The sequence below is a fragment of the Balaenoptera acutorostrata genome, chromosome 20 (assembly GCF_949987535.1).
Source record: "Balaenoptera acutorostrata chromosome 20, mBalAcu1.1, whole genome shotgun sequence".
NCBI lineage: Eukaryota > Metazoa > Chordata > Mammalia > Artiodactyla > Balaenopteridae > Balaenoptera > Balaenoptera acutorostrata.
This window is the reverse complement of record NC_080083.1, coordinates 54755843-54768497: the sequence shown is the minus strand read 5'-3', so window position 1 is coordinate 54768497 and position 12655 is coordinate 54755843. Positions and strand designations below refer to the sequence as shown.

The 12655-nt window shown below is 48.3% G+C and overlaps 1 protein-coding gene across 6 annotated transcripts in view; it reads left to right on the top strand.

Moving 5' to 3' along the window:
• Window positions 1–12655, top strand: part of TNRC6C (trinucleotide repeat containing adaptor 6C) — a 131068-nt gene that overhangs the window by 103257 nt on the left and 15156 nt on the right. For 4 of the 6 annotated variants that reach the window (XM_057536011.1, XM_057536015.1, XM_057536012.1 and 1 more), the window contains 6 exons: window positions 1501–1643; window positions 3289–3462; window positions 5135–5281; window positions 7238–7357; window positions 9466–9549; window positions 9731–9962. In XM_057536011.1, coding sequence (XP_057391994.1) covers window positions 1501–1643; window positions 3289–3462; window positions 5135–5281; window positions 7238–7357; window positions 9466–9549; window positions 9731–9962 — 900 coding nt within the window. The remainder of the gene's footprint in view (window positions 1–1500; window positions 1644–3288; window positions 3463–5134; window positions 5282–7237; window positions 7358–9465; window positions 9550–9730; window positions 9963–12655) is intronic. The other 2 variants (XM_057536014.1, XM_057536010.1) reach the window with 1 other exon arrangement.

Genomic DNA, 12655 nt, shown 5'->3' with positions numbered 1-12655 from the left:
GAGTTACTGTCAAGGAACAAGCAACCCTAGTTCTGGAATTGCTTTAAAAATAATATCAATTATGTTAAATGTTTACACGTAAAATACAGCTGATTCTCATCATTCGTGGTCCTTATGTCCTGTAAAGTCCCTGAAGACACTGAATCAGGAAGTACTAAACCCTTGCTCCTCGGGGACATACAGGGTTGAGATCGTCTGAGCCTCTGGCCACAGCATTTTTGTCAACCAGTCAACACGTAACCTTGTTTTATGTGTGTTTCTGTTTAAAGACACCGTATTTAATATGTATTTCTCACAAATAGTTATGTGCCATATTTCTTTGTAATAAAGCATTAGCTACGAAGGGCTGAACATCCTCCTGACCCTGGATACCGTGACCATAGATTTTGTTCCCTTTTCGACTCACACCAATGCCGTGAGCTATCCTTTTTTTAAATAAGTCATCATCTTGTGAATCCACAAATTGAGCCACTTTCCATCTTTTCTGAAGCTTCATCTCACACTGTAGACATTACTTTAGCTCCCCCCACACAGCCTTATACACGATGGTGACTTTCTGTCCCTGTTCCGGCTGCACTGCCCTGTTCATCAGCTGAACTCGGCCGCCTGGGCAGCGCCGCTGCAGCAGCTGCTGAACGAAGCAGGCACCGTGCGGCCTTCTTGCGCTTAGGACACTAGACAGCACATTGGCTTGGGGACCATGGGGACCACTGCGATGACCAACCAAAAGCAGAGATGGCCCTAAATACACCACAAAAGGACACCTGTCGCTTTGTGAGAGCCTGATCTGGGAAGTGTGTGTGTCGGGGACTCAAATTCTTCACCGCCGCACGCGTCCACAAGTGACCCAAAAGCGCCATAATATTGATTTGGGGGCTACGAGTATATTTTGGCAAGTAGGTGAATTCACAAGCTCGGAATTCACAAATAATGAGGATCAACTTTATTATCACATGCAAATGCCAAATGGGTGGTATAAGCTGCCAGGACAGAGGGAATCGGTGTGAGCTGGAGGGGGTTAGTCCCGCCTCCTCAGAGCTGTGAGGCGGCGCAGAGTCAGAGGGAGTGGAACAAACACCAGCCTCTGAATCGGAAGAGCACAAGGACAGACTCCGTCTGGTCTGCGTTGTGTTGTGTCCCCGACATTCGGACAGGCCCTTACAGCCAGTAGGGACTCAGCAGGTGGAGATCGATGGCCGTGAGGCGGGGCGGCCAGGGGAGGGCCCTCTTTGGAAAAAGAGGCGACAAGTCCCAGGGGAGAGGAAGGGCCTAGCGCCACAGTGGCAGAGGTGGCCGGCATGGCTGCGAGGGACGGGGCGCAGGGGCCAGACCACAGGCTCCCGGGCCCGGCCAGAGCCAAACCAAGGCCCCTGTGTTCTGGGGGGTGAGCGTCTTAACTCCTTCCCCGAGGCGTAGGCTGGTGCCCGTCTGTGCTCAGAACGCGCAGCTGAGCCCCGAGGCGTCACGTTTCAAGCGCTGCTTCTGTCTGCTGTGCCCCAGGCGCTCTGCTGGAAAAGAAGGTGGACGTGGACAAGCGTGGACTGGGAGTGACCGACTACAATGGGATGGTCACCAAGCCCCTTGGCTGCCGCCCACCCATCTCCAAAGAGTCTTCCGTGGACCGCCCCACCTTCCTGGACAAGGTATGAGTTTAGGTGGCTTTTTGTTTGTTTTTAACAAGAGGTGTTTTTCATTTTCACTGTGTTGGATTAAAAAGTTATTGGGCTATAATATTTAAGTGACTTTTACCCATTTTTCTAATATATATGAACGTCTAACTCAAAAGAGGTTGTGTTATATTTCATATGATGGGACTAGGAATAAAAATACTGAAATTGAAAACTGATTTTCATGTTAGCAGGTGAACTTGGCTGCTTCAATTTGTCCAAAGACAAGGGTCCATCAGATTTCCATTTTACGGTCTTACTTTATATGCACAGTCCTTCCCACTGGAAATGATGTATTACATGTCTAATCTCAGGAAAAAGGGTCTAGAAGTGGTTAGGCACGGGCACCCACGTCTCGTGGCCCTTGCTTGGATAGGCTACTTCAGAGAACACGCAGGGGTCTGTGGGAAAATCCCCTTAGATGTTTCAACAAGTGTAGTCGCCAGTTCATTCCCCTTAGTATTGTCAGGCTTGGCGCTCCCTCTCCAGGTTGGTGTGACCTCAGGGGGGAAACAGCATCCCGTTAAAATCAGTCAAAATGTTCATCCTTGAAAAAAAAATGGAAGCAAGAAAGGACAAGTTTAAAGCAAACAAACAGACTAAAAGCAAGCTCCTAGGAGAAGAGATGAGAGTTTGTCTGTTCTCAGATTAGCTGTGTCCTCTGCCAGCTCCCCACGGAGTGGCGAGCTCGCCTTGCCCGGCGCGCCTGTGCCCAGAGAAATCGGAATTTCAGACAACAATGAGTCGTTTTTGGACCATATTTATTCTAAGGTGTTATTAGTAGTTTATCTGAAATTCCAGTTTAATTCCGCACCCTGTATTTTTATTTGCTAAGTGTGGGACCCTGACTTATTTCCGTATCTTTAAAATGTGAGATAATACTACAGGTTTGGGGACTTCCCTAGTGGTCCAGTGGTTAAAACTCTGCACTTCCATTGCAAGGGGCACAAGTTTGCTCCCTGGTCAGGGAACTAAGAATCCTGCATGCCACATGGCATGGCCAAAAATAAATAGATAGATAGATAGATAGATAGCCAAAAATAAATAGATAGATAGATAGATAAATTTTTTAAAATGCTGCAGGTTTGTTGTGAAGTTAGATGAGATAAATTTACAAAGGACCTGGCACCCAATAAATGTAAAAAAAAATAATAATAACAAGATTTTTGTCTGTTTTATAATTTACCTTATTATTAGGTTAAACCATATGAAATCGCTGTTTGTAGGTCAAAAACATTTGAATATCAGCAGATTTCAACCTAATGTATACCTAGAGCCTTGCTAATAAACTTCTCAAAAGGAGCCTCTTTATTTGAAAATTGTTGTAAAGTGTTTTCCAAGTAAGACTTTTTACAGTGTTTGTCTCTCTCCTGATTCCTACCCGTAGGCAGGGTCAGTAGTGATGAGAATATTATAAGCTGATATGTGTTTGTAAAATAATTGTTAAAATGAAAACAGCATCTTAATCCTGTTTCTCTTTTTTCTTTTTCCCCTCTTCCTTTTGACCATTTCTCCATTTTCCTGTCCACACATTTTTGATCTTTTAATTCTTTGTTCATCCGCATCTCTTTCTGTGTCCCGGGAAACTTGTGCTTTGTGTGCGGACGGGCACTGCACACAGCTCACGCTTTCTTTCCCCAATCAGGATGGCGGCCTCGTGGAAGAGCCCACGACTTCACCATTTTTGCCTTCACCAAGCCTGAAGCTCCCCCTTTCCAACAGTGCACTCCCTCATCAGGCCCTGGGCGGGATTGCCTCAGGGCTGGGCATGCAGAACTTGAATTCTTCTAGACAGGTAAGGCAGTTGGTAGAGGGCCACCGTGGTCTCTCTCGCTTGCCTTTAAGAAAGTGTGTTTGGGGGCTTCCCTGGTGGCGCAGTGGTTGAGAATCCGCCTGCCAATGCAGAGGACACGGGTTCGAGCCCTGGTCTGGGAAGATCCCACATGCCGCAGAGCGGCTGGGCCCGTGAGCCACAATTTCTGAGCCTGCGCATCTGGAACCTGTGCTCCACAACAAGAGAGGCCGCAATAGTGAGAGGCCTGCGCACCGCGATGAAGAGTGGCCCCCGCTTGCCACAACTAGAGAAAGCCCTCGCACAGAAACGAAGACCCAACACAGCCATAAATAAATAAAAATTTAAAAAAAAAAAAAAAAAAAAAGTGTGTTTGGCACGCAAACCTTCTTATTTTTAATTAATGCCTGCATTTGAGAATAGAACTGAATATGTAAAGGGAGCTGAAATATTGTAAGGATTTCCTTTCAAGTGATGTACTGCTGTCAAGAATTGAATCCAGTTCTTGAAATTTAACCATGTTATAGGAAATGCTTCAAAATTATATTTATTTTTACATGTAACTAAAACACCCTTGGTACTAAAGTACTGCTAGTGAAATGACATGGACCGCAGAGCAGTCTTCACCTGCCTGATGCGTTCACAGGTCCAGGCAGTGCCGTCCTGTCTCTCCTGACAGTCGAAACCTTAAATGCATTGATCTGCAGGAAAACACCATACTCTCCCCTTTTTCCCAGAGATAGAGGTGACGTCTCTTGCAGGTTCTCAGTGGTTTTCAGAGAGTGATGTTGGCATTGTTCCCTGCCTTTGACACTCTTGGGGAAGGTGAAAGTCACCCTCAGACGTCCCTGAACGGAGGGACCTGGGGTTTTGCTCGACGGCCGCTTCGTGTCACTTCTCTCCCCTGGAATGAAATGATACGAAAGCGCGTCACGCTCTTCCCGTCCACAGAACTGCTCTTCTTGATTTTCTCCCAGGGTAGGCTCACATACACACAGCTCTTAGCCTTCTCTTCCAGCGATGCTGTGAGATTTGGGGTGGCCGGCGGCAGTTCTCAGTGGCGCCCCATCCACGTGATCCTGGCCGTCTCTTGTTGCCCACTGGGCTGCGGTGCCAGTTTCAGCTCTTCTGCTGTCGGGAAGTCAGCGGCCTGGCCGGCGGGCCCCGGGGGTCAGATACCCAGTCAGGAGAGTAGAAAGAAGCACTCAAATATATAGTTATTATATTTAACACAAATATATGTGTTAAACACAAATATGCCTGGAGTTGTTCATGTATTCAATTTCAGGTTTGTTGAAATCATAATTATATTTCCTTTTGGAAAATGTCCTGTTCTCCCAGGTTAGTGGTCCGCGCACATGATGCCCTTTACCCCAGCACAGACGGTGCCCACACAGCTGTGCCTGCCGCTCCTGTGCCTGGCTCTGTGTAATTACAGGTTCCTGGAACACGACGGCCTTGTGGGGGGGCACTTAAAACTGGTTCTGTGGGCGGCTTCTGTGATTTAAAGACATAGGCAGGCTTCGCGGGCAGATCTTCTGTCATCTGTACCCAGTTTAGACAGCGCTTCTTAAACATCCCCTTTGGTATACGTTGAGAGCAGCAGGAACAGGTGCAGCCTTGCCCCCCACTTGCTCCCGGGCAACTGTGTAACGAGCCCTCCGCCTCCCTGCAGACACCGAGTGGCAATCTGGGCATGTTTGGCAGCAGCGGAGCAGCACCAGCGAGGACCTTGCAGCAGCCGCCACAGCCGCCCGTGCAGCCCCTGAGCTCCTCCCAGCCCAGTCTCCGTGCTCAAGTGCCTCAGTTTCTATCCCCTCAGGTCAGACCCGCGTCCGCGCTACACTGAGAGCCAGTCAGCCCGCCCGTGTTACCCTGTCCGTCCCACCCTCCTGCCCTGGGAGGCGTTTCCAGAGCTGCTCCCCCAGGGCCCCCGCCCCACAGGCCAGGGCTGGGCCTCCTCCCGTCAGAGTGCTGTTGCCAGTGACACATGCCAGTGATGGGACTTCTGTCCTGGTCTTGAGAAGATTACTCAGATGAACCCATTGAATTCTCCTAGATTGGTGGGAGAGGAAAGTGAAATTGCTTGGGACGTAAAAGAAAATTCTTAGAAGCAGTGAAGGACTGAGTAATGCTTTAGTGACAAACTAAAAGTGACAATATATAATAGTGTCTATATCACAGACTTTTTAGTTAAGTTTATTCTTTAGTATTAGATCGTTTTAAAAAAAAAGAGCAAATAGAATTAAGGAAAAGGATATTGTTGTTTCGCATAGCTCTAAAGCATAATATCAGCTTTTTTTCATATTGTTTACTTTTAGAACATTTCCATAATTTTTGACTTCGGACTGAGTTTTTAATTACAGTGTTACAGTCCTTACCCCTTAAAAGAATATTCAATAATAGATTAAAATGGTAAATCGGAGAATTCGCTGGAAGTAATTATTCCTCCACAGTTGTTTGACCAGAGATCTGTGCACTGAGTTGAGATGGCTGAAATCTGGGTAAAATAATAGTAAAATTCATTAAACAGGATACACTGTAAGCTGCTACAACAAAGAGACCCCGAAATACAGATGCTCAGACTTGACAGACAAGTAATTCTCCCCCAAGCAACAGAGCAGAAAGTAGCAGCTCTGCCTCAGCCGTTTCCCGATGACAGGAGGGAAGACGAGAGACATACCACTTCCACTTATGTCCCACTGCCCAAGCCTAGTGACATGGCCACCCCAGCTAAGGCGCAGGAGCAGAGACGGGTCCTGGAGACAGAGAGCAGCCTTCCGCACACTCAGCAAGCCAGCGTGTCCCGAACGTCACTCATCTGTGTGCTTCCCACGACTGTTACATAATGTGTTTTCTTTAAGTTGACTTGCCTTCTTAATTTAGATAAATTTATTCTTAAAACTGAACATATCTGTCATAAGGAGAAAAAGCAACATTTTTCTAATACACGTTAGACGACTGTAAAAGATACTCTTCCGTGCTCTACCTAAAACCATCTTGCGTAAACACTGTGATAAGCGTACAGCGCACACCGTGGAAAACACTGAGCTGGCCAGTGCCAGGCCCCTGACGGGTTCAGGGCAGTGAATGCCAGTTGAGCAGGGAGGCAGGCTGACCGTCGCAGTCAGGGCTGGCCGGCCACACCAGTGCACGTGCCACATGGGAGGCTGGGCAGCCGGCCCCCCCGAGAGGAATGGCTGGTCCCACGAGCAGGGGGAGACCACTTCCCGAGCGTGTCAACTTGAGAAGGGGTCCCTGCCTGCCCTGGAACGAGGCCCTCCGGTCAGGTGGCCGCGGTGCCATCTGCCGAGCTCCTGCGGGGACTGGTCCGGGCGCCTGTGTGAGACGCAGGCACTGGCCTCCTTTGAAGAGGCTCGAACTTCCTCCCAGAGACCACGCCTTCGCCGTCTCCCACCCTTAAATGATGCCCACTTAGCTTCATTTCGACAGAACGTGAAATCAGTTACCGATAGGAGTAACCCAGAGCCTTAGAAAGTTAATTCGTAACTAAAATATTTGGAGGAAGAAATCTCTTTCTTGCCTTCTGCCTTTACCTCCCTCCCTCCCTCCCTTCCTTCCTTCCTTCCTTCCATATTATCCACAAAAGCATGTTAACTACTAATGTTAAAATGTCTGTAAATTTTGTAATGGCTTTTGAAGTTCACTGAGACAAATATAACTGTCATTTAATCAGCTTTGAATCTCAAAAAACTGCACAGACAAGTAAATGTTTGAATAGAGAATTCATGTCTAATGGTTCATTTTTTGTTAACAGGTTCAAGCACAGCTTTTGCAGTTTGCAGCAAAAAACATTGGTCTCAACCCTGCACTATTAACCTCGCCAATTAATCCTCAGCATATGACGATGTTGAACCAGCTCTATCAGCTGCAGCTGGTGAGTGGGTAGATCTGCTCGGGTTCGAGGACAGAGGAAGGGCCTTCTCCCCGTGGGCCCGGGGACGTGCCGGCAGCACGCGCGCCGGCTGCAGCAAAGCGGTCGCTGTAACGCTTTTCTTCACGTCCGGGAATGTCGTTGAGACTTCATGAAGTCTGTAAACTATGAAAAGAACTAGGAAGTTCTTCACTTACGGGTGTTTCCACTAAGCTTTGTGGATTCTCTGGCGCCTTCGTGATCACAGTCTTCCAGATCTGACAGTTAGGGTGTCTGTTAGCTCTCAGCCAGCCTTCCTCACCTGAACCACAGAACCTAACAAATCATTTCATGATTGTTCTCTAAATTCTTCCAAGGATGGTCTACACAGATACCATTCTAGAAGCAGAAGACAGAAGTTACTTGGTTACATACAGGAGATGAGATGCCTTAGAGATTAGGACTTGATTCTCTCAGAATCCCTCTTGAGAAAGGCTGATGTAGCCTAATAATTCTTGCAAGTTTTATCGTTTAACATATGTTGAATTTTTAATTTTCGACAATCTTACTGCTTTTGCCATGAAATGCCATGGCATTGTATCCCTAGGTGCATCCTGAATTTATATTCCCTTAAGGACCCAGTATATTATTTCCTTCTGTAATACGTTGACACCTGATTTATTTAGAAGTCTTGCCCAACAGCTCCTCGAAAATGACCAGGAGTCATGAAGGAAGAAAAGCCTCCAATAGACAAAACCATGCTGTCAGCCTTTCCTTACGGGGGAGCCCTGGGCTCTCAGTCCTGACTCTTCAGCGTTTGTTAGACGCACGTCTGACCGTCTGGGTGTCTGGTTCCAGGTAGTGGCCAGGTGGGGTGGGGGTGACCTAGGACAAGCCGCAGTGCAGTGAAGTACCCAGGGCCCTGGGCACGGTGTCCGGGCCGGGACTGGACTTCACTCGGAAAAGGGAGCCAAGCTGCCTCATAGGCATGCTGTAAGGCCCCTGGGCGGTGTGCTGCCGCCAGCGCCAGGAACGGACCGCTGACCTCAGGGAGCAGCTGAGAAGCATGCTATTTAGAGCTCTCACTGCAGAGGAAAGCAGCTTTCTACTCCTTGATAACACAGAGGACGGCTGGATTCTGACGTGAGACAGAACTCATTATCAGTCGTACTGATGTTCTGGAATCCCTTATTTATACATAATTTTTATTGACCTCTGTAGTGTAAAAGATACCAAGAAAATGTTGGATTATGTTTAATCTGCTCTGTTTTAAAAACAATGTACACTGTTTTGACATTTTTTTCCAGAAAAATTGGTAAAATGAAGTTTCAGTACATCCTAAGGTTAAGTTTTAGAGCCTATAAGGATTCACTTAAGTGAAGTATTTTATTCCTCTCTAATTTACAGATTAATGAGGCATTTCTAGTAGTATGATCTCTACTTCTACTTGGATTCTATTTCAATAAATCCTCTTGCCCAAACGTCCCCAAAAATCCATGTTGTAAAGAAAAGATTTACAATATTCAGCCAACTTTCGAAACAAATGATCCGGCCTTCTGCCTCATTGTGGGAAGAATCTGACGATCATTCTCGCTGGCTTTGCGGACGGGGTCTGTGTGGCAGAAGAGCCACAAGTCTGGATTTCAGGCTCCCTGTGGACCGAGACCACCCGTGGCTCCTGGTCGTTACGAGCCCTTTAACGTGTATTATTGTGTGACCGCCGATCACTGCTGTCCCGCCACATTGTCTGAGCCATTCTGGACAACTTGCATCTTTATAAGGGAAAAAAAATTTTTATTTTCCCCTCATTTCTTTTTATTTTTAGTTTGTATGAATCGAGCAGAAGAATTTTGATCTCTCATTAACTGAAAAATATTTGCTGACAAACCTCATTACCAGCACTAAACAGGGGTACTGACTGAGTTACTTTGTAAAGTCTGTGCACTAGAAAGGTTTTGGAAAGACATGTCTCCTTTGAAAAAGCTTCATGCCTCACGCTATGCTTAAACCACAGGATGGTAAGGGGACCGAGAATCTGTGCCTTTTTTTTTTTTTTAAACTAATGTACAGAAGTGGAACCCTTTGCTGGGGCTTTCTTACAATCTACTGGATGCTTCTATTTGTGTCCACAGGCATACCAACGTTTACAGATCCAGCAGCAGATGCTACAGGCCCAGCGGAACGTTTCCGGACCCATGAGACAACAGGAGCAGCAAGTAGGCGCCCCCTGGGCGGCTCAGCCGGGTCGCTAGCTGTCACCTCCCCTGACCTGTTACTTGTCACTGGCTTCTCTCTCGCTCAGCCTCCCGTTTTGGAAGCCTCGGCGTCACCTGGGCTGGGGAGGAGGGCGGCCCAGGCGTCCCTCCCGACCCGCTGACCGCACGTCCCCGCCCGCAGGTTGCGCGCACAATCACTAACCTACAACAGCAGATCCAGCAGCACCAGCGCCAGCTGGCCCAGGCCCTGCTCGTGAAGCCGCCGCCGCCCCCGCCGCACCTGTCTCTGCACCCCTCTGCAGGCAAATCGGCCCTGGACAGCTTCCCCCCCCACCCCCAGGCCCCCGGCCTCCCCGACCTGCAGACCAAAGAGCAGCAGTCTTCACCCAGCACCTTCGCTCCCTACCCTCTCGGTGAGTCCGGGTCGATGCCGACCGCGTGCGCCTGGCGGGGCTGAAATAGCCGGGCAGAGATGCAGTTCCAGGCAAAACCAGAGCGAGGCTGTCTCAAGTCTCCTTCGTAAGGGAGGGACCCTAGCTGTCTTCGCAGAGCAAGAATTTTGCTGCGCCCATAAGTGCTTTCAGTATAAAATCTTTGAAAGTAGTACCAGAATGATCTCCTCTCCACTGTTGAATCGGTGCTTTGTTCCATCCCTGGCTCTCTCCAGCCTGAACTGCCGGGAACAGGAAAGGTGTGCAGATTTCCGTGAACCAGGCACTTCTTAAAAAGCCATGGTTGTCCACACAAGTCCTATAGTGCAGAGCACGATTGTGTAATCATGTGGATCAACACACACGCCCTCACCCCCAACAGATAGGGCGCCCGCCCAGCACTTGAAACCCGCAGGCCAGTGGCAGATGTGGTGCCGCCCTCGAGGTCACACAGGCCAGCCAGGAGGGACACAGGTTACGACGCTGAAGACCGTCAGAAGGGCTGTGTCAGGAAAGTGATTGTACGGGGAATACCGTTGACCTATGAACAACACGGGCTGAAGCAGCGTGGTCCACTTACACATGGGTTTTTTCCCATAAATAACGGTGCTACGTGACCTGCGGTTGGTTGAGTTTGCAGGTACAGAGGACCAGCTGTAAAGTTATACCCGGATTTGTGACCCCTGCGTTGTTCGAGGGTCAGCTGTAATTTGCTGTAAGAATCCAGAAGCGGGTGAAAGCACCTCAGGCCTGTCAGGTTGGCTGTTAGAGTCTGAAGCTACAGGGCAAAGGGAATTAGTTACCTGAGAAATACATATCCAAAGGGTCAAAGGCCAGTTGAGTGACAGCGAATTTCGGCTAATGATGTCCCTTTCTGTGTAATACTACCAACGTCTCTGAGAAGAGAGGTATATTCTGATCACATGAGCACTCTCTACTTGACATGTAACCAGTGTGGTGTGTCTTTAATACAAAACTGACAAATGCTAAACTACGGTTCTTCTGTCCCTTCATGATTGTCCTGCCCGTTACTTTCCTCTGTGTTGAAGAAGCAGAATAGTCTAGTAGTTAAGACCTGCCTTAGGAATCAGGCCACCACACTGCCCCCACGACTAAGCTGCCTGGCTGCTCTTTGCCTTAATTTCCCCATCTGTAAAGTGGGAATACTTACCTCATAGGGTTCGTCTAAAGATTTAGTGAACTAACAGGCAAAGTACTTTGTAATAGCAAGCACTTAGTAGAATGTTGGCTACTTACATAAATACTTCTTTTTTAATAATAGTTGTTTTAGAAGAAAATTCATTTCCATCTATTGTCTAAAATGTTTAGCTTCAGCTTCCTAGTATCCTAGCATCCATCTGTCCTCTTAACCTATATTTAGAAAATGAAGTACACAAATCTTTACCCTTAAAGGTTTTTTCTTACTACAAGTGAAAAAATTAGTGCCTTGAATCTTCAAAATTGATGAAAAATACTTCTGATAATATTTTATAATCACATTAAAGTTTAAAAATAAATGTGTTAAAAAATAGATAGCTAATAAAGTAAGAAAGTTAGCTTGTGAAACTGCCTCTCTGGCTGGTTCTCACCCCTTTTCCTCAGCAGCTGTAAGTCCGTCCGCCTTCCTTCCCGTGCAGCCTCTTCTCCGAATGCTGTCTTGACTCTCGAGCTTGTCGTCTTCCCAGGAAGACCAGGCGTATAAAAATGAAAACCAGCCTTCATAGGCAGTGCAATGTGGTTATTGCAGAGCTTAGGGAAGGGAGAGTGCGTGGTCACCTTGAGCAGTGAAAGAAAAATCAGAGCAGGGTTTAAGCATGGACCTCAAACGAGTAGAGTTCCAGTGGAGCAGAGCCAGCGTCGCATGGAAGAAGGGCCCGTCCCGGGGCCGTCGGTGTCGGCGAGGGCCGGCCAGGCTGGCTGCCAGTGGAGGGAGGAACAGAAAGAAACAAGACGGGGAGGGTGGGGCCCGGCCATGGGACTTGGGGCGCTCTGGAGGCCAGTCTGAAGCCCGACCTAACGGTTGTGCCCGCACCTGACTGGGTCTGTGTGGGTGGAGGTGAAGGTAGCCCCCAGTGGTGTCGGACTCCCACGGGCGTTTGGTTAGGTCTGCAGTGTGTGTGTGTGTGTGTGAGATTGCCAACATTTAAAAATTGGAAATTTTCAACTAAAAGTGGCTTCTGGCTTCTCTTGAAAATGGCTGCCTTGGGCCTGTGTTCCATTCACTGGTTGCACGGGTAGCACCTGTAGCAGGGCGGGCGCTGTCCCCACCAGGCCCGCATCACCTTCATTTGTGTTGCCCACTTGGCCCATATGGGCATTTGAGTTTGAAGCTCTGGATTTAAAGTTAAGAACAAAAATGTTTGCTACCTTTGCTTCTGTACCAGGACATGTGGTGTGGGAACCGCAGGTTAGAAATGGCCTGGAAACACTGGGTCGCACCTGCACTGGTCATTCTGTCCGGCCAAGCAGCCTGCCCAGCTCATGACGGGTGTCCCATCAGGGACTCTTCACTTCAGCCTTTCTGCTATCGTCCCCCTCATCCCGCTCCACTAACCCAGCACAGTGATGGCACTTGTCACGTGCCCCAGTGCGTGCCTGCCTTTAGCTGTAAGAAGTAAACCCAGGATCAGCTCACATTCCAGCCGGGGCAGGTGGCAGCACCCGCACTTGGAAAT